Raw genomic sequence first — 25,132 nt, forward strand, 5'->3', positions numbered from 1 at the left:
TGTTGGTCTGTCTGTAAGGAGTATGATTACTATAAAAAAGCTAAGTATTATTATTATCATTACTAGGAAACACACATACTCCATAGTACTGGTTTATCTGTCCAAGGGTGTGTAATCACCAAGAATAGAATGAGCCCTTTGTAATTCAGATGAATTTTTTTATATGTCTCAGAGCAGTTCACTAAGAATCATGCCATAGCATAAATCTTTAACTGGTTGGTGGGTGCATGGATCATTAGGAATCCTGTAGATCCAACATCAGTAAGGGCCCAATCTACCTCATCTCAAGTAACACAGTTATACAAACAGTCCCAAAGCTACTTGTGTAATTAAGTGCTGCTCAGCATGAGTAAGCCTGGCAGAGAGAGTTCCTGGGTTTAACTCAGAATGAAATCTGTTCACCCAGAATTACTTAGATGCTTAATTATTATTCTCTGAATAATCTGTACCTGTCAGTGAGGGGTGTGATGACCAGGCGTCCACTGTTTCCCAAATATTCATAGCCATAGATGAATTCAGCATTGACTGCTCGGATGTACAGATCATTCCTTGTCCAGTAGTATCTAATGGTGAGTGAAAATGGAATCTCAAAGGCAAACAGGTACTGTCAGGGGTACAATAATAGCAAGAGCTAAAAGGGACACTGTTTGTGGCTGATAAAATTCACTGTACTCCAGGCCCTAGGAATCATGTGTCACCTCAGCACTGGGTCAGAGATAATAAGTAATTGCTTTAGGAAGGCAGTGGCGTTGGCTGGAAGGACAATCCTGACTTCTCTGGGTGCCAGGAAACAATTGTAAGCAGGAGGTGCTGTGCAATGGGAATGTCTACGATCCTCACTGGTCAGGACTTCTGATGACATTGTCAAGAATCATGCCTCCTCACTGGGCATGGGCAGACCTTTAGACTGTTGTGGCACAGTCTAATCCATGTATCACATGCAAGGAGAAAATGCCCCAGAGCCTGGGTCTGTCTAAATGTATCCTGATAGAGGCAGGCATGAGCTGGGTTACAGATGACCAATCATGATGGTTTAACTGACTATGATATACTCCTAAGACATTCAATCCACTTGGCTCTAAGATTAGTCTTAAATAGACACACTATGCAAAGTTTCAGAGTAGCAGTCATGTTAGTCTGTATTCGCAAAAAGAAAAGGAGTACTTGTGGCACCTTAGAGACTAACAAATTTATTTGAGCATAAGCTTTCGTGAGCTCACTTCATCACGAAAGCTTAAGCTCAAATAAATTTGTTAGTCTCTAAGGTGCCACAAGTACTCCTTTTTTTTTACACTATGCAAACACACTTGATTTCCCTCCATGTTACTGGTGCTGCTGATAGGTAATGATAATGGATGGTGGCCAGGGAATCCAGACCAGGTCTGATGGCTGTTTCCCTTACCTGAGCTGAGAGATCCACTCAAAATCATTCTCACTCATCACATTCTCCTCAACCAGCTTAGCAGCGACATCCTTGGCATGGACTTCAATCACAATGAGAGCTGACAACACTGTTCGCTGCATCCTTGACAGCTTTCCTCGAACAAGGGCTACCAGATCACTTAGCTGTACAAGGAAAGGGAAGCTAGTCAGAACTGGCCCTGAACTGCATTCTGACTTCTATTCTCTAACCAACAAAGTATTAAACCAACAGTTCCCAAACTGTGGGACCTCAGCGTGGGTAGGGACCCCACTGTAATGGGGTTGCCAGGGCTGGCTTAGACTTGCTGGGGCATGGGGCTGAAGCCCGAGCCCTACCACTGGGGCTGAAGCTGAAGCCCGAGGGCTTCAGCCCTGGGCACTAGGGCTCAGATTACAGACCCCCTGCTTAGGACTTAAGCCCTTGGGCTTCAGCTTTGCGCCTCCCACCCCCACACCTGGGGGGGTGGGGCTCGGGCAGGCTCAGGCTTTGGTCCCACCTCCTGGGGTCATGTAGTCATTTTTGTTGTCAGAAGGGGGTCGCGGTGCAATGAAGTTTGAGAACCCCTGTACTAAATGAGGGCTGAAGGAGAAAAGGAAGGAATGGTCCAGTAGATAGGGCACTAATTTAGACCATGGGAGACCCAGGTTCAATTCCCTCCTCTGCCAAAGACTTCCTTTGTGACACTAGGCAAGCCACTCAGTCTCTCTCTGCCTCAGTTCCCTTCTGTACTATGGGATAATAGCACTGCCCTGCCTCTGAGGGGTATTGTGAGAATAAATACATTCAAGATTGCAAGGCATTCAGATGTTGGGAGGTATCACTATTCATATAAGATATTGAACTGTGACTTAGGGCAGGGTGTGGGTGCACTGATGAAATACCCCATTGTTACATAGGACCACACCTCCAGAAGGACAGTATCCCATAGTGCCATGCTAGAGCATGACTAAGTTATGGGAACATAGCTCTGATAAGGTCATATGCTTGATGAGTTATGTGCAGGTTAAGAAAACAATGGCAGAACTCTCAGAGATCTCATTTTACTGCATTCAGTATTTTTCCCACTACCTTTGGAGTTCAGTTATTTCACATACTAATGTAACATGCTGTTGAAAACAATTGACCTAACTTTGAAAAATTTCTCTAGATACTGATGCATCAGTATCTCAGGTGATGGCTGTTGACTGATTTGAAGTCAGAACTGTTTTACATGTAGAAGGTGATAAAAGACCAGGTCTCTGTGTGGAGAAATCTAAACCTGGTCTGCACTTATTCATCTTTCCTACCTGAGCACTCAGCTGTGGAAACAGTCTGGTGGACAAATCCCCAGCCTCCAGGGCCTCAGATACTTCCTTTGTCCAGAAAGTTTGACATCCAGCAATGGTCACCTGCCCAGGCCATTGCAAGACCCATGAACAACGTGGTGTCTTTAAAAAAAACACACATACATTATACTGGTAATAGGCACTATGAATATCTTTTCTTTCATGATCCCTTGCCTCATCCCCTATGCCTCAAACCTATCCAATTCCATGTCAGATATAACAATTTCTACTTAGTTGTCTACCCTATTTTCTCCAGATGCTATGAAAAAGCTTCCCTAAGATGCTAGGTGTCCAGATAATGGATGCTTAGGTGCCTTCTCTGCAACAGATCATTGGGCTATACAAGATGTGGAGAACTGCCAAAGGCAGGTGAAGACTGAGAATCCATGGGAACCAGCAGAACAAGCTTCCAATCCTACAGCGAATTCCAGTTTATTGGAGCATCAGATTCCTAGAGTATAATAATGCCTGAGATTTCTGATGCCCCATCTCTTTTTACCTTCGTTTCTCCCAACCACCAACTACAGTGTGATCTTGATTGTCTACCTGCGTCCATAGAAACATATGGCTGAGATTCATCCCTGGTGTACATCCATTGGCCTCAGGAATTAATCTGGCCCTATGTTACCACTACCAACTCTTTGCACTGCGTGATTGACCCAAGCACTGGAGGAAAAGATAAGAAGAGGGAGCCCTATCCCAAGGAGAGAGCAGAACAGAACAAGGAATAGAAATGGAATCATATAGCACGGTCAAAGGCTACACTATAAAAACTGTAGGGAGTAAGAAAAACAATTCTGCTGGCGGTCACTTCCTCTTGAGCCAGGACATGCCAAATGCCACCTGTTGAACTCCATCTGTATTAGCAGGTAAAGAGCAGAAGAACAGCATGGGGTATAAGAGTCTCACATTTGGATAAACTCTGATCGATCTTTCAATATTGTCCCGCACGCTGGCCTTCATAGATTTCTCGACTTCCAGCAGCCAGTCCTCCACATTGCCAGTGGGATAAATGGGGAAAAACAGCTTCACTTCCTCCCCTTCTGCAGAGTACATGTGTGTGATCTGTAGGTCCTCCTGGAAGAGCAGCTAATGGGGGAATCAAAGCACGATATTAGTGGAGAGTTTCCATCCTATCCCTGCCTTCCTATCAACATAGGTCAAGACACAAGGAATTGAGACATTGTTTCAATATGAATATGTGTAATATTTTTGTCCTACTGACAGTAAAACAGCTGTGCTTCCAGGTCTACAGCAAAAATAACCACACAGGACCAGACTGTCTGCTGTGTAGCTCCATTCAGGTCAATAGAGCTACATTGATTTAGGCTACTTACAGATCTGCCCACAATTTGGTTGTGGTTACTGATAATAAATGTACTATACATATGCAAAATCAGCATGTCTCTCCATGAAGTGAAAGAGGATTATATGACAACATGGGGCCCAACTTCATCTCTGGTATAACTTGAACGAAGTGAAACAAATTACATATGGGATGAATTCATCTCATTGCATGGCTAGGAATCAGTAAATCCTTTTTACTCTCAATTCTGTTCTTCCACTGTCCCCAGGGTTAAGGATAAAAGTGTAAGGACCGAATGCAAAGCTCAAAGAAGTCAATGGAAGTCTGTCTAATGATTCCAAGGGGCTTTGCATCAGACCCCCAAGTAAGCTTCCTTTCCACTTATTCCCAGGCTAGTGACTATCAGATGTATTTTTAGCACTGGTCTGAGATGTGGGATTGATAGTCCTGGAGTTTGAAGTCTTCTACTACAGTGGTTCTCAACCAGGGCCACATGTATCCCTGGGGGTACTCAAAGGTCTTCTAGGGGTACATCAACTCATCTAGATATTTGCCTAATTTTACAACAGGCTACATCAAAAAGCACTAATGAAGTCAGTACAAACTAAAATTTCATACACAATGATTTGTCTATACTGCTCTGTATACTATACACTGAAATGTGCATACAATATTTATATTCCAACTGATTTATTTTATAATTATATGGTAAAAATGAGAAAGTCAGCAATTTTTCAGTAATAGTGTGCTGTGTATTTTTATGTCTGATTTTGTAAGTTTTTAAGTGAGGTGAAACTTCGAGTACACAAGACAAATCAGACATTTGAAAGGGGTACAGTATTCTGGAAAGGTCGAGAGCTATTGTTCTAGAAATAATAAAACAGGCAAATCAGCTGTGTAAGCTTCCCCTATATGACCGGGCTAGTGACCTTCAACCCTGATTTAGGTGGGACACCCAGGACCAAGAGGGTAATTCAACTTCTGTGGACCGTTCAGTTCTTGGCATCTCCTGAGACTACCAACAAGGCGACCAGCTGTGGTGGTGGTGTGGATATGTCTCCACTGAGAATGTTGGAGATGCGTTTTAATGATAATCACAACCGAGGAAAAGTGTAGAATTTAAAACTATCTGCAACCTTACTGCAGTTTAGAAGAGAACAAAGCCAGTTCAACTCTTCTCTTTCACATGGAGATGTAGAGGCTATTTGAAAGAATCCAGGTGCTGTCTTCACAAAGCAGCGAGCCTGTGTCCTACCCTACTCCTCCCCTTATTGCAATGCTTGAGAATTGCTCTACATTTCCATAATACGTGACTCCCAACATCAAGACATGCCTGCTAGCCCCAGAGGAAATAGCTTGCTTTACCTACCCATGCAATATTCTCAAAGCATTTGCGGAGGTGAGGCTGTACAGCAGTGGGGTCCTTTGTCTGAGACAGTATCTCCAGCAGCTCATCATCCGAAAGGAAGTAGAATCTGAAAACAGAGATATTTTGGTCTATGCTCTGTGGTTTGGTGCTCAGTCCTGGCAGTACTGGGCAACAGTCCTGAGATTTTGGTGAGAGCAATTGAGGTGGTCTTCAAGATATCTTGCTGGTCAGCATCCATTATTTGCATTGGTGCAGAAGAGCAGTGACCATAGTCCAGTTAAATGAGAGTCTCTCTGCCACAAAATGGCCTGACTCTCTGATGTCCTTCCCCTGGAACAGTCATTTATACCAGTGTAGAGTGGGTGTAAAATGACACCCAATCAGAATGGCAGTATTTTACTCCCATTTTGTACTGCAATAAACACTACTCTGGGTGTAGATCTAAAAAGAATAAGGCCCAAAGTATTTAATTTACCCTCATTTCACTTCATCCCCCCTTCCTCATGCTGATGTTTAAAGGTGCAGGCATGTGGCGATGCTATCAGACTACCCCCGCCTCAACCCTGGGCCATGGCACGTTGTCACTTCCACACAGTCTACCCTATTTTTTCCTCCATCAAAAGGAAGCAGCCTCCTTGAGATCTGCAAACTCATAGGAGTTCCATGAGATTGTGCTTTGGATGAGAAAGAATGATGCACTTGTTCCCGGACCCCGTAATCAGAGTGATTCTCTGACTTCACACCTAAGAATGGCCTTCAGTCTTGGGATTACCTGGGGAAAGATCCTCTCTTGGTTTCTAGGTATTCACTCAGCCCTTTCTGCACAAGGTCAAGTAGCTGATTACATTTCCGAAGGCTCTCCAGCAGCCTGGGATCAGGACACAGGGAAATCACCTGGAAAGAACATGAACATCAAAAAAAGCATCAGTATATTAAGTCCTAGTTAGATAAACACAGTGGAGGCAAGTTGGCTACAGAGAGATATTATTGCTGGACTCAAAGAGATTCATTCACAGGAGCTTTTTCACATGGCTCTACAGAGACACAAGCTTTGTGGGGAGGAGAGGCAGTTACATTCAGAGATAAGACAAATCTACATTTTTGGATTTGTCCAGATACCAAACAGTGATGATCAACATTCAAACACTGAATACAAACAATGACAGTCTCTGTGGAGGAAAGGGCCGGACAGCAGGAGAGTGCAGAATGGTGGTACCAGCATCAGGGGAATGGGGCTGAGGAGGCAGAGTGTGGGGTGAGGGGAGGAAGCCAGGTGGTGGGTGGAAGTGAAAGTGGGAATCAGGCACCAGGAGGTGGGTGGTGGGATAGAGCCAGGTCATGCTGCAAAAGCACCAGACAGAATTAGCCCGCAGAACAAGTCACGAGATGCCCTATTTGTAAGGACCCAAAGCAAATTAAAGGCTGTGGCTCTGCTGTATAGGAAGGTAGGGGGAAACAACAGACTTTGCGCCCCACTGCATACCGTGGGGCAGATCTCAGGTGGTTTCTGCAGCTCACCCTTGATGGGGAGGTGGAAATGTGGGCAAGTTACTGAAGTGCCAGAGCTGTGGCTAGTGGCTCAGCACACAGTTTAGAAACACCCCCAGCCTCTGTAAACAGCATTTTAAAAGAAGAATCTTAGCAAGCTTCCCTGACCAAGGGTATTATTCATGCAGTGCCATACCTGTGCACGGTGCTTTTACAGACAAGTATAGAAAAAGGAGACAAATGTAGCTTTGGAATAAGAGTGCACAATTGCAGGTAAATCACTATCGCTGAATCTGTTTCTAACAGGACTGAATTTGGCCCATGGTCTCTACCTAGAGGAGTCTGCAATCTAAGCAGGTGAACAGAGAATGCAAGAGGGAAAAAAAGGATTCAATTGTAATTTATACTCAAGAAGCTAAGATAGTAATACCCAGGCAAAGATGTGTGCATGCAGTATACAAGTGTGCACATGCAAACATACACACACATGCCATGTGAGCACACCCAGCCTCACCTCTCTGTTCTCATTAGCATTCTTCATGATCTTCCTCCAGGTTCTATCCATAGTTTGGTAGCGTTTGCTTTCTACTGGCAGCTGTCTATTGATGTCCTCTGAGCTAAAGATGGGCTCCAGGTATAGCCAGGAGCGCTGGCATGTCAGCCACTCCTCTAGGACATCCTGGTGGGAAGTCATGTAATCAGGTCAAGAGGCCTACTGCAATAAGTAAAGTTGCTAAAACAGTTCCTCTCTACATGCCCTGGGCTCAGATTGGAAATAAGAAAGGTGATCTTCTCCTAAAACATCACCCACAATACTAAAATCCACCCAGAGCAGCTGGTTGTTTCTACTAAAATAATTACCTATTATTTTTCATTGCTAACAACATTGACATTTAAATTCTTATTAACAGGCACCATTAGGATGAATGGGGGCGATTCACATCTATACATAGGCCCTATCCTTCTCTCATTGAAATAAATATTAAAACAGCCACAGACTTAACGGTGCAGCATTAAGCTGCTAGAGCTATTCCTTCCGTCTGCCTGTAGACCACAGGACAACATCAGGTCACATTAAGGGCTTGTCTACATGATGGGGTAATGCACCCTATGGGGTGTGATTTCTAGAGCACACTAATGTGTTGTGTATTAATTGGTGTGTGCAGACCTTGCTGGTGTGCACTAAAGATTCCCTAGTGTGCTTTAACAAAGTGCTGTTTCAAACAGTACTACGTTAAGGCATGCCAGGGAACCTTTTCTGCATACCAGCAGGGGCTACACGGACCAATTAATGTGCAACACAGTGAACTTTAGAAATCAAATCCCCATGGGGTGCATTGCTGCTCCAGAGAGACTAATTTGTTAGTCTCTAAGGTGCAACAAGTCCTCCTTTTTGCGGATACAGACTAATATGGCTGCTACTCTGAAACTAGTCCTAAGGTGGTTATCTTTGCAACAGAAAGTGCAAAGTTTTTACTATGTTTTAAGATGAAAGCTTAAATTCTGCAGAATCTGATATGGCTACCAGAGAAGTGCTGGCACATAGTTCCTGCCAATAACAGCTCAATCTGACCTTGTCCATACAATGCTCAATGAAAACTTCAATTAAGAACATTTCAAATCAAATATTTGGATAAATTCCAAGTATTTAAGATAAGAAAGCACATAGGAAATACTGCCTGAAAAGGATTCAGAACACCGTGTTCAAGAACCCACTAAGACATGGAAATAACTTCTCATTGTTCAGTGTTCATTTACTTGATGTTCCAAGCTCCATAGAATCCTGCAAAGCTTTGTAGAGTGTCCCTAGGATGTGACATGCTTTCAGCTGCTGGCAATATATACTGAAGGTTGCGTCGACATGCAGATTTTCTTAAATTCTCCTTGTGCTTCTCTGGCATCAGGACAGCCCCTTCAACTCTAGCAATGGTGCACCTGCTACTGTGGACCAGATATTGCTGGTTTTATTACTTACTGTGTCAGCCAACCCTGATCAGAGCAGCTGTCAATGACACAGTGATAAGAATGCCTGAATCTGACCCACAGCAGTGCTCCTGCCATCGCTAGCACTGGAGGAGCTGCACCAGGGTTGGGGAGAGAACATGCTCAATGCAGCCTCAGGGGCTAACAGAGGGACAAAAATTACAAAGAAGTGATTAAACATAGATGCAGTCAAACTCTGTTTTTTCCTCAGCTGTGTGGCAGGAAAAAAATGCCATCTTATATTGAGGTTAAAGAACCACATATTAACCCAGGAAGATTCTTAAATTAAAACATGGTCCTGTCCATACAGGCAACAATAAGTCATGTTATAACATGATTTAGTCACAACCATGTTTGTTGGCCACATTTAAACATGGGTTATTTTTAGTTTAGACAGGGCCTGTTTACTGCCTCTTCACTGGACCATCTCCTACTGCTGATCTCTCAAACAAAGCCACTCTTCAGGCAGATGGCAGCCTTCAGGAAGAAGCTCCTAAGTGTTATGTGACTTGGGTTTTAACACTAAGAAACTTCACCCTAGGGTCTTCCAGAGCACCAAGCTGAACACAATGGAACGTATGCTAAACAATGTATTCACTCTGGAAAAATCAGTTGTGTCTGTAATAACCATTTGTTCATCCTAACAAAATCCTCCATGTATATAAGAGGAGGAGCAAGTGAATTCAACCTGATGACTTGTTGAGAGTGTGAATACATCAAGAACAGCAGTGCCAGCCATACCCTGACAGAAGCTTCTACAGGTATAAAGAGCAAGGGTCATTTCCTTACAACCCCTTCGGAGGGGATCTACAGAAGAGCCAGCACTGGCTGAACTCTGCTCCCATTAGAAGAATTAAACCAAGACTGAGCACTTTTAAAAATACCATCCCTCGTGGTAATTTAGGAAGAAGGAAAATATTGAGTTAAGGGAACTATGGAAAAAACAATGGGCCAGCCTGTGCCAGACTTGCTCACAGTGATTAGCACCGTATGCCATATATAACCCTATGGAAATCAATGAGACTTCATGGCGCAAGGCACTGCTCAGTGTGAGTAAGAATGGCACAGTTTGGGCCTGTAGGCCTGATCCAGCTCCCACAGAAATCAGTGGCCAAACTCCCATTAACTTCAGTGATGCAGGATAACGCATTATATGAGCAGCTGGACAAAGTAGCTACGTAGAGACAGGAGGGCCCCAATCTTTAATTTAAAAAAAAATTTAGCAAAGTGTTTTAACCAGGTTAAAAACAGAAAAGCACAGCACAGGGACCTGATCTTCAGAAGTGCTGAGCACTCAACTTCACTGGCAGCTGATCTCTCAGGTTCACTTTACTCACTGTTCTTCATATTGCATGGGCAGACAGGTGTATAATTAAGTGTCTTTTTTATAAAGACAGGCCAAAGAGAGGCTTCTGTGAGCACTCACAAAGTTATACATAAAATAAATGTGTAGATGAAGTTGAAACCCACTAAATACGAGATTTTAAAGTCATTTAAGGGATTTGGATATCCATTTCCAATTAAAATTACTAGGAATTTAGTGGCCAAATCTCCTAGACTGAGATTTTCAAAGCTTTCCCCTTTTGGCTTTGGTTGTGAACCCATCAATAAGGAAATCTTTTAGAATTTCCATGGATAGAATCCCACAGTAATTCTCATGGAATTTACCACGTATTTTTAATGTGTAGATGGTCTTTAAATAGTCTAAAGCAACCCCAATTAAATATAGTCCATACTGTGACGCTGGCAGACAAAATGCCAGCTCTTACCGAGGCTGTAGGCCTCAGCTGAGCACTGAAAAATTCATCCCTGGAAACCAGTGCAGTGTATGTTAGTATGGCTAAGATGGGTATGGGATATATAACAGTGGCTTTAGATTTTACAAAATGCTTGGAAGTTGCTACATGTATTAATCCTACTTACAATGTCTGTTGCCCATGCTATAAGGTAATACTTAAGTGTTTGCTATAGAGCTATGAAATGTTTGTTCTGAATTATGTAACTCACCAAATAAGAAACTTTACCTAGTGTTAAATCCCTATGAAAGGTATTACCTCTTGCCCATCAGGAAGGGCTATCAAACCTAAATGGGCCATTGTGGAAGTCACAATACAAAGACTTTGCTAAATCATCCTTGCACAGGCTAGTGCAAAAGAAGTCGCCCCATCAGCTTGAATTCTGGAAGAAGGAAATAAAGATATCTGATGTAAAAATGTTTCATCTCTTCGCTGTTTGGACTCTCACAGGGCTGGAGCTAGGAAACCGAAGCAGAGATCCCCAGAGTCAACCTGGGTTAGCCCCAAAAGACATTCAGTGTGACAAATTGCTACATCTCTGTCATCTTTTAAAACTCTAGACAGTAACTCATTTCTGTATGTGTTTGCCTGCTTTAACCTGTAAATAATTCTCTCATTTCTTTTTTCTAGTTAAGAATCCCTTGATTAGTTTACTATAGGATTGGCTACAGTTATTGTCTTTGGTGTGAGATCTGAGGTACAAACTGACCTGGGAGTAAGTGACTGGTCTTTTGGTACTGGAAGCAACCTGAATTTTATGTGATCTTTGGTGTATTGACAACCAACTATCACTAAGTCCTATCTTGACACCCAGGCAAGCTGCCTGGAATGCCCAAGAGGACTGTCAGTGACTCTATGGTAAGACTTTATAGTGCGTCAGGAGTTCACATTTGTTACTGGATTGATGAACTCTAATGAAAAGACATATAATCTGTTTGGGGTGTCTGCCCTGCTTTTTGACAGTCTGCCCTGAGGTTGGCACTCAGTTGTGAAACACTCCAGCCAATGTGACAAGTACATCTGGTAATAACTAAGTTGATCAACCCTTAGATCCACTCAATTCTAAAAGGCCATCTGCCTCACTCTCAGGACTTCAGAGACTGTTTTTGCTACATCAGAGAAAGGAGAAATACATGGAGAAGTTTTGCTATCCTTGAGAAATATCAGTGCAATCACTCTGTGGAGCCCTGTACCTTTAGTGACAGGAATAAATGGCATAAAGGAAGAACAGCAGCCAGGGATAAACATATACACAGTGTAACAGCCAAAATACACACTAACACACACACTATATATATATATATAGCCAGATTCCCACATCACCTGCTTCCATAGGGTCAAGGGTGCCTTTGTGTGTCCTTCTTAGCCAAATACAGCAGGTTTGACAACCCCTTGCCCAATCATACATGGGCAGGTAAGCTCCCATAAGTAAAATGAAATAATTATAAACAATAAACAACAATGCTGCTACTTCTAGAATTTACAAAGCACTCTACAAACATTAGCTAATTAGGATTTTTTTCCTGCTCCCATCTACAACTAACATCAAGTAGAGTGTGATCCCTGTTAGGTGCTCAACATTCTCTTCTACCCTGGAACCAGCAAAGTACTTAAGAATGTACCTAACTTTAAGCATGTATGTAGACCATTAAAGTTCAATGGAACTATTCATCTGCTAATAAAAGTTAAGCATGTGCTTTAAGTGCTTTGCAGGATCAGGACAAGAATGCATAGCACTTTGCAGAATCAATCCCTTAACATGCAGTTTGACTATGGTAGGGCCTGAATATCACTAGGCAAAGTGCTAACTACTATGCAAGTGAATAGAACTATTCACTGTGAGAGGAACTATACCCAGGGTAGTATCTTCGTCCCATTGAAGGGCAGAAGGATTATGAGAGCCCCTCTGACGCCCTGAGCACAGATGTGCTGTGGATAACTACATATCATCAAGCTCCTTAGTTGCAACTGCATATTCTTTCTATTCAAAAATTGTTGAAAAGCCCCAATCCCTCCCCTGACCACATGGCAGCAGGTGGAAAATTGGTACCTGTGTCATCTTCAGTTTGGTTTCCCAAGTGTTCATCCGGTCTTCAAAGGGTTTCTTGAATGGTGAGAAGGACATGCTTTGAGTCATGACAATATGATCATCTAGGAGCTGTGAAGCTTCGTCAGGGCTCTTCAGAATGAAGGTTTCTGTCTTTTTATAGGGCAGTACATTAAACAGGATGGAGACCCATTCGCTCTCCATCTTATCAAGTGCCTGGGAAATGAGGAGAAGCAATTTAACCTTAGGTTTCAGTACATGGACATTGCATAATGCTTTCCTCCATTTACATGTCTCTCAAACACCATCATTTAAAAAACTAGGTGAATGTTAGTTCCTGTGAAAGGTGCTGGTTTCCACACTGGAAACTACAGCCATCTATTTAATCCACATAACATTCAGCAGCAGCACAAATTTCCTCTGCCCCATCCAAAGAGCCTCAACCCTTTCCTCAAGGACCACCTTCAAGGAAGAGAAAGTAACTTCATTTCCATGCCCACTGATGCCATGGCACCTCCACTGAGTCTGGCAGTACAGCGCCGTTAGAGACCATGGTAATTGTGGCTTTTGCAGTATGGATATCTGCCCACTGGGAAGTGGGCTGAACTCACAAACCCATTTCACAGAAGAAAAAGTTATTTTCAGTCCTGACCATTTTAGGCCCTATTTGAACTGGAGACGTGAAGATGAAAGACTATATCTATATAACCAATGACTCCACTGAGCCATCCAATCCTCTCCCCTGTTTTCATACACACATTGTATGGTAGCTGATTCACCATACCAATGTCTAATCTCCCTGACACAGATATAGAGGATTTGTCCAGTCATGTGAGGATGCCAAGATTCTCAGCTGCATTCTGCTTTTCTCTGGGATTTCTGTAACACTCAGAGAGAATTTTAATGCTCATGAAACATGGAGTTGTCATAAGGAAAGCTTCCATCTAGAGACAACTTTGGGGCATGAACTATGACACTGAAAGGAAACCCTCATTAGATGCTCTCCTCACATTCTCAATGGAGAACTCCTTGCCCGCTATCTCAGCTATTTTGGCAATGCTGTCAATGTGATCCAGCAGCTTCATCTCCAGACAGCGAGAAAATGTCAGATTGGCCTTGGGCTTAACATTGATGTTGATCTCCTTGGAAAGCATCTCCCAGTGCCGGTTCCGCATGCCAGGATTGCGCAGGCCCTGAATCAGGGGGATATATGGTCTGAATTCTTCAGTCCTGCCTCGGATTTCCACAGCTACATCCTGGCATGCTTAAAGGAGTAGGGAAAAAAACCCAAAAAAGATAACATCAGCAACAATGAGATGATGGGTGGAGGATGCTGCTTCATATAGAGCTGGATTCTGAACAATGCAGGTGAGCGGTGCTGTGCTTTCTGACAATGCAAAAAGCGAACAGCAGGATAGGGAGCATTGTTGAACCCAAGCTTGCATTAATGAAGATGCTGCCTCATAGCAGGAATAAGGCCAAAAAGGGAGGAGCATAATCAAGTGCCATATTTGCATATGGGAAACCACATGTCTCCTCAGACACATCTATTCACTGCCCACACCCTGCACTTTTCTAGCACCTTTAGAGTAAGGCAGCAAGCATGCAAAGGCCATGAAATTTAGTAGTACTTCTATCTAGTATGTCAATTACATCTAGGGCTTAACTTTAATTGCAGCTAAGTGTGGCCTCTGGTTGCACTTGCATCGGAAGTGCAACAACCTTGGACTCCCTGTTATGTGTCACATAAGGACTGGCAGACTGATGGCCTTAGTGGATATTGTACTATATCCTGGAGGAGCAGTGGAATGAAAAGATCAAAAGCAGGTATTCTTATTGCTTCCACTTATCATGAGTCATATTCACTCACACATCCACTCACCACCTCCTTCACTGGGGATGATTCACTGCATTGTTGAGGAGAGAGATCAAGTTTAAAAGGATGAATCGAAATCTCCCACTGCAGAATATATTTCACTCTAATCCAACTGGAAGATGGTTTTAGAACTACTTCAGAAGACTGCATCTTTTGGAATCCTGGACTGGGACATGGGGAAGTTTACCTACAAATTTAAATCTCTTTTAATTTTTTTGGGGGTTGGGGGCATTTACTTGAAGCAGTTTTTCACAAATCTGCAGAGCTGCATATGACCACCCAAGCTCACTTCACACAGAACACATATGGGATAAACTGATGAATCACAGGAATGAGGTTTTCACGACACTCCTCATAGCCTTGTGTGCTGGGGTGCACAAACCAAACTCTCCCAGTTACCTTGAACATCCTTGAACTGCTTCACACACTTGTGCATGGTCTTAAAGGATTCATTGACATTCTTCTCTAGCTGTTCAGCATCAATTGCAGAGAGGGGGTCATTCATCCAGCTCTCAGACCAGCGTATCCAGTCTGATGCTGTGGTCCAAAGATCCCAGTATGGCTGGAATTCCTTAACCATCCTGGACAGTTTATCATACTTTGTGAAGAAAAAAAAAGTTTTAATGAACAATGGGCATATTTTCCTCTAACTGGCTCATATTTTACAGAACCACATGGCCCTGGCAAAAAGGCACAATCCCACCTGGAGCTCCTGAGTAAGCAAGGGGAATGAACATGGTCCAATATCCTTTAAGATGATTTATTTGGCTCCCCTCTACACTGCTAGCCAGAGCAGCCAGGCACAGGGCCACTTCCAGCTTGCTCCCTCTCAGGAGACTTACAACCCTGGGGATGCTTGGACGGCGCAGACCCTTTGCTCTCCCAAGGCACAACCTAGCCCTTACTAATCAGTCATGAAACAAAACAGAATTGTGGATAGAGACAGGACAAACACAGAAAAGCAAAGGCCCTCTGGGCCAAATTCAACCTCACATACATGGGCACAATTCCATTTAACTGCAATCCAAGTTAAAACCATGACTTAATTTATTCCTATGACATTTAGTGCCAACTTCTCAAAGGAGGGAGCATCAGGCATGCCACCCAAAATGCATACATTCGAGTTGCACCTGCAGAAGCCCATATCCGTGCATGCAAACACTTAGTCTGATGAGCAGTTAGCTGATTTTCATTTGCAAATGCTCTGTCGCATCAGTAATATGAGATTTTTTGTGGATGCAATGGACCCATACAGATCTTGAGGATGTACCTGTTAAGGACCCAAGTTGCAACTGTGGATGTAACAGTAAAGAAAATATTCACACTAAGCTATTGAAACTTAAGATACAGAAAATTATTAGAGAAAATAATTTTACTCAATAGCCATAAATGAAAGAGAGAGAGAAAATGTGCATTAGCATTTATGGGTAGCTAAAGCCACTAGTGTTTGTGACTAAAATTATTACCGTAAGACAAAACACTGCCTTCCAAATTCACTTTTCTGTACATGTGACTATAAACCACTAGTGATATAAGTAATTACAGCCAGTCATGCCCATATTCTGTGCGGTTTCAGAGTAGCAGCCGTGTTAGTCTGTATTTGCAAAAAGAAAAGGAGTACTTGTGGCACCATAGAGACTAACAAATGTATTTGAGCATAAGCTTTCATGAGCTACAGCTCACTTCATAGGATGCATTCAGTGGATATTCTGTGCAGTAACTCTCCAACAGTAATGAATATAACTAATTGCTAGTTCATGAGCATTACCATCTTTAAGATCCAGGAGCCAAGCCTCCCATACCCCTGGCTACCACTGCCCTATGAACTCTTTATCCAGGAGCATGGATAGGTAGAGCTCAGCCACAGAAGTGTCTATTAAATGTCCTATGAACTTGCTCACCCTTCCATGTCTTCTTGGGCCACCTCTTCCACAGCATAGAAGAGATGAGCAGAGAGCATTGGAATGGAGTGACCATCAGAATGGACTGCTGGTCCTCTCTAATTGACGAAAGAACTGATGCATAAGCCAGAATGGTAGATTAAATCATTTCTTTCCTTCTCTCACAATTGGGATGTTATTACCTAGGGGATTTATTTTACTGCATTGCAGTAGCACCCAAAGGCCCCAGTCAGGGTCAAGGGCCTGTTGTTTGCACAGAGCCTAACACAAAAGAACCTATGATCTGACACTTACATTAGTAACTGGCAATCCAAATATCCGCTCCCTGTTGTTATAAAGAAGTGCCATCTGCTGAGACTCCTTCAACTGCTTCTTGACCCTTCTTGCTTCATTTGCTATCTCATGTGCTCGGGTAATGTCCACATGGACAGAAAATCCAGCCACGACCAGCTGGAAAAGAAAAGGCAGGTGCAGTATGTGGAACTCAGGCTCAAAACACTGAATGCTGCTTTCTAGAATCTCAGCTTCACTGTCTACTCTTTGTTGCTCTCCAGCATGCAGAGAATCGGACAGCTCTCACTAAAGCCCATTTTAAATTTCATATTCTCTCTCCCGTACTCTAATTCTAGCTCTCTTCAGGCCACAGAGAAGCTGGTGAGGAGGCAATGATAAGCTTGGATCAAGATCAGCTGACAGAAAGAACAAATGTGGGCGCCGCCTGCCTCTTCCTCTTGCAATTGATTGCCACCCACCCATCAGTCCATGCCCAAATTTATCTATACTGAGCTGTACAGCCAGCAACATGGAACCACAGAAATTAAAATGAAAGATCTACTATGTCATTTTTTCCACCCCCCAAATTGTTCCCTATATTATATTCTCCAGGGTCCTGTCCAATCTTTTTTAATAAACTAAAGTATCAGGGCTGCTATCACTTCCTTTGGTAGACTATTCCACAGCCAACCAGTCGTCACTGTTACGAAATTCTTTGCTTAATTTCAACCCAGTACCCCTAGTGATATCCATTTGGAGAGAGTCTTTGAAATCAGTTCGGACATTGATTAGAGCTGATCCAAAAATGGGGAGTTTTTCCTATGGATAATTTCAAGTTTTTGGTGAAAAATCAAATCTTAAATATTTGATTTTGAAACACTGCCATTGCATCTCATGGGAGTTGTGGTTCAGGTGTCTCATAGTCTCATTCTCCTATCTAGTCTGGACATGGAACCCAGCCTAGAGCTCCTGTGGTACACCATTGTCTTCCCTGCTGTTGAGGAGAGGTGGTGCATCATGGGAGATGAAGTCAAGCTGGGGAGCTCAGCCCATAGCAGCTCCTCGAGGCACCGCAACATCATTTCAGAATAAAAATATTTCTGTTTTCGAGCATTCAGTTTCTCCATGAAAAATAAAAGTTTTCCATGGAATTCAAACAATTTCTCATCCAAAAGCAGTTTTTAGAAAAAAAAATTTAACTGGCCCTACTATTGATCTTAGAATTGCAAATGCTTCTGAAGATATCCCAGCTAACCGACAGCAATGATTTCAAGTCTTCGTGATTAGGGCTGGCTCAGGACAGCCTCCCCTAGAGCTGGACTATTAGTACCTGCAGACCATCCAGCCGTTCCAGAAAGTTGTTCTGATCCATGAGCTGAATTTTGCGGAACCTCTCCTCATCTTCCAGGTGCTGCTGCCGAATCATATCCATTTGAGTGGCGATTTTTAGAGGCCAGTTGCTCGCAGCCCACCTGAGCTCAGATGGAATGAGAATACAAAAAAGATGAGAAGCAGCAACCTGAGGCCTATTATTGGAATGATAATGAGCATAATAATTAGATAACCCGATCAAACTGATGAAGGAGGCTGACCAGCTACAGAAATGTGCATGGTTTCAAAGCATATTTTTGGTGTTCTGTTATTTGATATGCAGTGTCTGCGTCTAAACTGTTCAGTAACAAGAGGCTCAGGAAAGGGAGAGGAATTTAAAAAAAAAAAGAGAAATCCAGTATATTAGTAAAAGATGAGTGGATTGCTAAACAATTCCAAAAAGTCCAGTGGGACTGTGTCTCTTACAATTTGTCTGCACAAGATGGGGCCCTAATCTTGGTTGAGGCCTCTTGGTGCTTTTGTAATAGAAATAATAAAATAAAACAAAAAATAAGCTGACAGATAAGGTCTTTTATTTGTTAAGGAGGTTGATCACTACAAGTTTGCCTCATGCCCAGGCCAGGAGGCAGTGTAAATCTGCACACCTCTACAGACTCAATTTCTGAACCAGGTGTTCAATGAACATCTAGCCTGAATTGCCACAAGAAAAGATCTGAAGCACCTGGTATACAAATCAAACCCTGAGGCATTAAGAATGGTAATAGCTGCAAAATAGGCTGCTTTGACAGTAAGAGAAATGCTCACTTGTCATTGAAATCATCTTGGGTAAGGTTGTAAAGGAATTCCTCCATAACGTCATAATCTTCCATGACCTTACTTATGAGTTCCTACACAGGGAGACAGACAGAGAAAAGTAGACATCCTCCAAATCACATGTATTGAACATGTTGCTTATTGGGATTGTCTGGCAGGATACACGCTGCATTTGCATGACACATGCCATTGTCACACAACCTTACCTCAACACAGAGTACTTCTATACCACAAAAGCAGTGGGTCTGATTCTCCAATCACTTATGGTGTGAGTGATCCTCAGACTACATATATGAAAGAGAGTGTGACCCAGTGGGGAGGATACTGAACTAGGAATTGGGAAACCCAGCTCTATTCCAGGCTTTGCCACTGGCCTCCTTAGTGACCCTGGGCAAGTCACTTCACTGCTCAGTGCCTCAGTTTCTCTGTTTATAAAATTGGGATGATACATGCTTTGAGATCTACAGATAAAAACTCTGTTTAATAACTTAGTGATATTACTGCCAAATTAATTATAATATTAATATACTATACCAGTACAATGTAGAAGTAACTTCATTGAAGTCCCCAGCACTACACCTGTTTATAACTGGTATGAGAAGAAAATTATCACAATATTTTTATGGTTTGAAAGTTTGTAATTAACTTTCAGAAGACAGAAAAAGTCAAGATCCAATATCTGTGCAGAAGTACTGAATGGCTAACTAAGAAGTAGAAGGGATATACAGCATACATTAAGGACAACATTTTCAATTGCCTTTGCAAGTTTCCCCTGCAAAGACATTTGCATGCACATAACCTGCCTTAGCACATACCAGCCCAGTAGCTAGGCATCTGACTGCCCAATTTGCATAGACACATTAGTTTTATACACACATGCCCAACTGCATAAATGACATTGGGGTTAAATTTCATATGTCAGCTGAAAATCTGGATGTAAGGGGCTCGGTAGCTACAAAGCTTGTGAACACAAACTCTCAAAGCTTCATAGCAGCCTGGATCAGAGGCAAGGTTTCCCAAGCAACAAAACAGGTAATTGGACTGATTGGCCAGATCTCATTTCTTCAAACTTGGATTAATTTAAGAAGCTGAACCAGCTTCTGCAATGAGCTATTGTTCCAGGACAGATTCAGAGCTGGATAATAAAATGTCAAAACAGTGGGAGATCTACCTCCAAGACTCCATCCATTCTATTACCAAGTTTTTATCCCCTAGCTTTACTGGGCACCCCCTTTTGATCAGAAAAGCATGCCTTACTTCCTGCACTTTCAGCTGCTCAGGGACTCCCTTCATCCACTCCCGCAGCTCAGCCAACTCCTCAATGCTGTTTGGTTTCTCATACATTTTCCGGCTGATGACTTTGAATGCTTCACAGATCTGCAGGAGGACACAGAGAATGAGAAAATGCACACACTGAATAGAGGAGCATCTGTAGCCTTCCCTAATGGGCTACAGAGTTTCATTCCTATGGGATCACTACCTTTAATAAGTGGACTACAACAGAGGCTTAAGACCTGGTTTTCAGAAGAGCACTCACAACTCCCATTAGAGTTAATGGCCACCAATCTTTCATATACCAGACTCCAGTGTAAGTCAAAAAGCTGGCTGTGACCCACTGTAAGGGTGGTCTAAAGCTACAAATATACAATACTATTCTAGTTCTTCCTGTTAGTAGCCCTTCATCACCTGCCTCACACATGTAACTGTCTATATATTCTAGTTAATCTCATCAGCTCCCTGCAGGAACTTCCAACTGGCAGTGAGGCAGATAATTTTAAATCCATGAACATAACTATTTAGGAGATGACAGAGAACCACTGATATTTCCATGCCAACAGGTGTAGCTTTCTTGCACAGAATTTGTTACGAATGCAGGAACAGTTTGATTTAACTGGCTCTTCACATCTCCCTTCTAGCCTTTTTCGATTGGCTTCCGCCACTAGTCCTACCTAACCATTCCAAAGTGAGTTGGAAAACTTCCTCATTAGAGTGGCCTCAACTTCTATCATTTGGCCACTGTGCAATCCCAAATTCTCTGCAGTGGTACCTCCTGAATTAGGGGGACAGATGCAAGACAAAACAGAGAAGTGTGAAACTTACATTTTCAACCTGTAGGTGTAGGTTTTTAGCCAGTAGGTCCAACATGGAGGTGGCAAGGGCTTTGCGTTTTTTGGACAGATTTTGCTTGACACCTTCAATGCTGACGTAGAAGGGACCAATGATGATGGAGCTTGGCAGAGTATTGTCCAGCATTTCCTTTTCAGACAAGTGCAGGTTTACTATTTTTCTCACGTCCTGGGCAGAGGGGCATTGAGCTTGGTACTCTCTACAACCAGAAATATAATCAAAGACAAGCCAACCCATACCATACAGCGCACGAGAACACTCATCCCTACATGTCATATATACACATTCACATAGATGTCATTAGACCTTTGTCCAAAAGTCTCTGAATTTACATATTTTAGAACCATAGCATGAGATGCATTGCCTGCCTCTGAGAGCTTACAATGTAAGATAGAGATGACAACACACAACCTAATTGTCAACTGGTCAAGGAAGAGAGAATGAGGAGAGAAGTAGGAAGGAGGGATTCCTGGGAAAATTAGGTTTTAAAGCTCAATTTAAAGACTGGCAAGGACAGGAGGACTGAAAAGAAGACGGCGAAAGTAAATGAGGCAGAAGGATGACTGAGGTGTGGATGGGGGTTTTAGCCATGGGAACAGGCAGGTTGAAACAAAGGGATATACTACTTCCTACACCATGTGATCAGCCTGAAAAGGCAGAGTTGCAGGAGATCAGACACGCTAATCAGACTTTCAAAAGGAATGAGTAATTTTCTGGCCAATAAGATCAGAAGGGAATTTGACAGTTGTCAGAGGCAGACAGGAATTCCCACTGCTACCAACAATACACAGCATTGCACCAGTAGCTATTTTGCCTTCCTCTAAAAGCATCAGTTATTGGCCACTGCTGGAGACTGGATTTGATGCACCAGTGTTCTGATTTGGTATGGCTAATCCCTTGTACCTGTTCACTGAAGTGCATGCCACACACTTTTGCAAGCACAGAACAGCGAATGCACACACACTTAAGCAAGGATACATGTGATGGGGATGTACTGTAGTAATAGGTTTCTAAGGACATGTAAGTCAGGTCTGTGGTGTCACCTCTTGATGTTACTTACTTTAAAAAGGAATGGATGTCATTATTATTCAGCTCTAACTGGTTCTCATACTGCTTGGCATAGGCTTGGAGGGGGATCACTGCCTTGCGGATGGCAGACCGGATAGTGTTGCGCAGTTCTTCCACAGGGGGCTCGTGCAGGCCCACCGACTCCAGCAGTGGTGTGCCTCTAATAAACATGTTCTCCAGCACAAACTGGAAGAGTGCAAAAGGAGAGGTCATTCAAAACAAGCAGTGATCACCTGCTGCTTCTCAGTCTCCAGCATGGGAACAGGTTTTACAGCATGAAGAACTCACATTTTCCACAATGTATTGCTCTGTAAGATGGGTCATACAATCATCAGGAGGGAAGGTACCTCTAGAAGGGTATGTGGTCCATCCCTCTCCATTGCATCAGGAATTACTTCATTCATCTGACCCCAGCCCCAATAAAAAGATAAATATAGAGGAAAGATGGGAGGATCTTGGAAGATAAATATCCCTCTCAACAGGGAGAAGAGGATATACTGCAAAGGGACTTTCCCTAACAGGTTTGAGGCCATTAGTCTACATGCTATTGTCATTCATGATTCCACCCTCATCAGCTATCATACATTCTGGGTATCTAGGCCACTTAGTCTCTGTCATATTAACATTTCCGCAGAGTAACACACCATCTCCAGTTGTGGTACGGTGTGGGTCGCCAGGATTCCCTTGTCGAACAGAGAAATGAGTGAGGTCTCGAAATTCTCCACAGGTGTGCTGAAGTGAACCCCACTGTTATCCAGAATCAGATCCACTACAAAGAGAGGATTCTTTCGTGGCCTGCAAAGGGAGGAGATGGGGTTTTACGTGGCTGTTTGCAGAAAGAATGGCACCCGCAACACTACTATTGTGCTGTGTGTTTAAATCCCAACAGTGAAACTGACCAGCCGCGTGGCCTTATTCACTTTCCCAGGCTCTAAAATGGAATTAGTAGTAGTCACCTTCCTCCCTGGGGTGTTGAGAGAATTCATTAGCTAACATTAGTAAAGCACATTGAAAATATTGAACCAGATCCTGGCCTCCAATAAGGCCTGCACTAATAGGACAGCTGGGGATTTGCCCAGCTCTATGCCTCCTTCCTTGGCTCCAAGGTGTGTGCTGGAGACATGTCAACAGAGACGGATGGAACTGAGTTGTTCTTCATCATAAGCACCACCATGAAACCCCAACCCAAATGCAAAGTGTCACTGTAAAAATCTATGGTAATTACAAATACAAAGAGATAGCTATTCTTCCCACCTCCACTGTTCTCCAAGCCTGACCTTCCCATCTCTCCCCTCCTTACTTGTATGGGCTGTTGATGAGGTCCCCTCCCCATTCCATATCCTCCGAGCAATTCTGGACACTTCCGCAAGCATCCAGCAAAAGCTGAGTGAAGCTGACCAGTGAGTCCTGGACCAGGAAGCGCACAGAGTCTTGCAAGTTGAACTTGATGAGCTCCATCAGTTTATGTAGCTTGGACATCTGGTATACACCCCAGTTGGACTGATACAGATTGTACCACCCTTTACCAATCTCCCTCAGACTGCTCTTTACTGCTATCTTGAGAGTATTGATCCAGGTGTCCTTGAGAAACATCTGAACCTAGAACAAAGAAACATACAATGAAGAATTTATCCTCAGAGGACTGATGGGAAAACAGTAGGGCAACTATTGACCACTGTCAGGGACCACTAGTGCCTAGTCCAATACCAATCTGCTGTGAAACAAGTCCTGTCATCTCCGATCCATTTTGGTTGACCAATAACCCTCATATTTATGCATATATACTCAACATATTATATATCTAGTTCCTTAACAAAGGGTCATGAAAAGGCCTGCTGTTGAGAAAACATCAGAGCTGTGCTTCTCCATTTCACTTAAGCTTCTGTTTTCTATCCCCGTTGTCACAAATTAGACCAGAGGGGACCATTATGATCATATTTTAGTCTGACATCTTCCATAACACAGGTCACAGAACTTCCCTAAAATACTTCCTCTTTGATCTAGAGTCTGTCTTTTAAAGAAACATCCAGAGACAGAGAATCCACTACAACCTACCAAGGACAGAGTCCCTGCAGCTTGTAAGGATGGCTTACATTCTGTTTTCTGATATGTATGACTTTACATTTGGCCACGTTAAAATACATTGTTGTGCCCAGTCTACCAAACAATCCAGATTGCTCTGGATCAGTCCTTTTCATTACTTACCGCTCTCCTAATTTCCAATTTACTATTCCCCATGGTTTTCTGCAGAACAGTATCAGAAGCTATATTTCATAGGGTCCCCCATAAAACTCTCTGTAAAATATGATTGAGAAATGAGGGATGGACATTTGTCTTCTTTTGGAACTGATTAAAATGATGGGAAGGTGCTAACTGAAGGGCAGCGGAGTCCTGAAATGCTTTGATTCATTAAAATGCTACTAAGAGTCAAACTTGTTACATGGACTTCTGCTATTTTTGTGTAGAAATCAAATTTCAACAGTGCAAAGAGAGACAGCATTTTCTCACTGATAAAGTACAGGACTAAGGGTCAGGAGAGTTGGGGTCCTTATATACACTCTGCCTATTAAAATGAAAACACTCTTTTCCTGGCTGGTTCATATCCCAGATTGGGTGGCCTTGGGCAAGTCTCTCAACTTCTCTCTGCCTCAGTTTCCCATGAGGATAAAGCTGCCTTGTACAGTGTATGAAAGTCCTCTGGTAAAAGATATAAAAGATTTATAAGGTTTTATTGTTTTACTCTGTGATTGTTAGTATCTAAAGCTTTTTCACTAAACTGTGTGGAAAAAATCTAACAAAACTAATAAGAACTCAAAAAAATTCTGTTTTTTCATTATCCCTGTGGTTAAAGAAGAGAGAGGATCTTAAGAAAAATCAGTATTTTTAGTGGAATCAAAGCTCTGGTTCCTTGAAACAATAAGGGGAGAAGGAATAAGAACAATTTGGAAATCTACAATGAAGATTTTGCACCATGTTTTCTAGAAAAGCTTTGTCCAGGTGCAATA

At 42.8% G+C, this 25,132-nt stretch overlaps 1 protein-coding gene across 1 annotated transcript in view; it reads right to left on the bottom strand.

Moving 5' to 3' along the window:
* DNAH1 (dynein axonemal heavy chain 1) overlaps positions 1–25,132 on the bottom strand; it is a 132,761-nt gene that overhangs the window by 69,707 nt on the left and 37,922 nt on the right. Inside the window, exons 11-28 of the mRNA XM_038408554.2 lie at positions 23,428–23,726; positions 22,772–22,922; positions 22,120–22,313; positions 21,033–21,258; positions 20,190–20,309; positions 18,924–19,006; positions 18,118–18,259; positions 16,809–16,964; positions 15,013–15,211; positions 13,748–14,001; positions 12,741–12,953; positions 7,426–7,590; positions 6,196–6,317; positions 5,424–5,529; positions 3,658–3,837; positions 2,710–2,850; positions 1,403–1,566; positions 450–563 (exon numbers count right to left, since the gene is read on the bottom strand). Coding sequence (XP_038264482.1) covers positions 450–563; positions 1,403–1,566; positions 2,710–2,850; positions 3,658–3,837; positions 5,424–5,529; positions 6,196–6,317; positions 7,426–7,590; positions 12,741–12,953; positions 13,748–14,001; positions 15,013–15,211; positions 16,809–16,964; positions 18,118–18,259; positions 18,924–19,006; positions 20,190–20,309; positions 21,033–21,258; positions 22,120–22,313; positions 22,772–22,922; positions 23,428–23,726 — 3,029 coding nt within the window. The remainder of the gene's footprint in view (positions 1–449; positions 564–1,402; positions 1,567–2,709; positions 2,851–3,657; positions 3,838–5,423; positions 5,530–6,195; positions 6,318–7,425; positions 7,591–12,740; positions 12,954–13,747; positions 14,002–15,012; positions 15,212–16,808; positions 16,965–18,117; positions 18,260–18,923; positions 19,007–20,189; positions 20,310–21,032; positions 21,259–22,119; positions 22,314–22,771; positions 22,923–23,427; positions 23,727–25,132) is intronic.

The sequence above is a fragment of the Dermochelys coriacea genome, chromosome 7 (assembly GCF_009764565.3).
Source record: "Dermochelys coriacea isolate rDerCor1 chromosome 7, rDerCor1.pri.v4, whole genome shotgun sequence".
In the NCBI taxonomy this organism is placed as follows: domain Eukaryota; kingdom Metazoa; phylum Chordata; order Testudines; family Dermochelyidae; genus Dermochelys; species Dermochelys coriacea.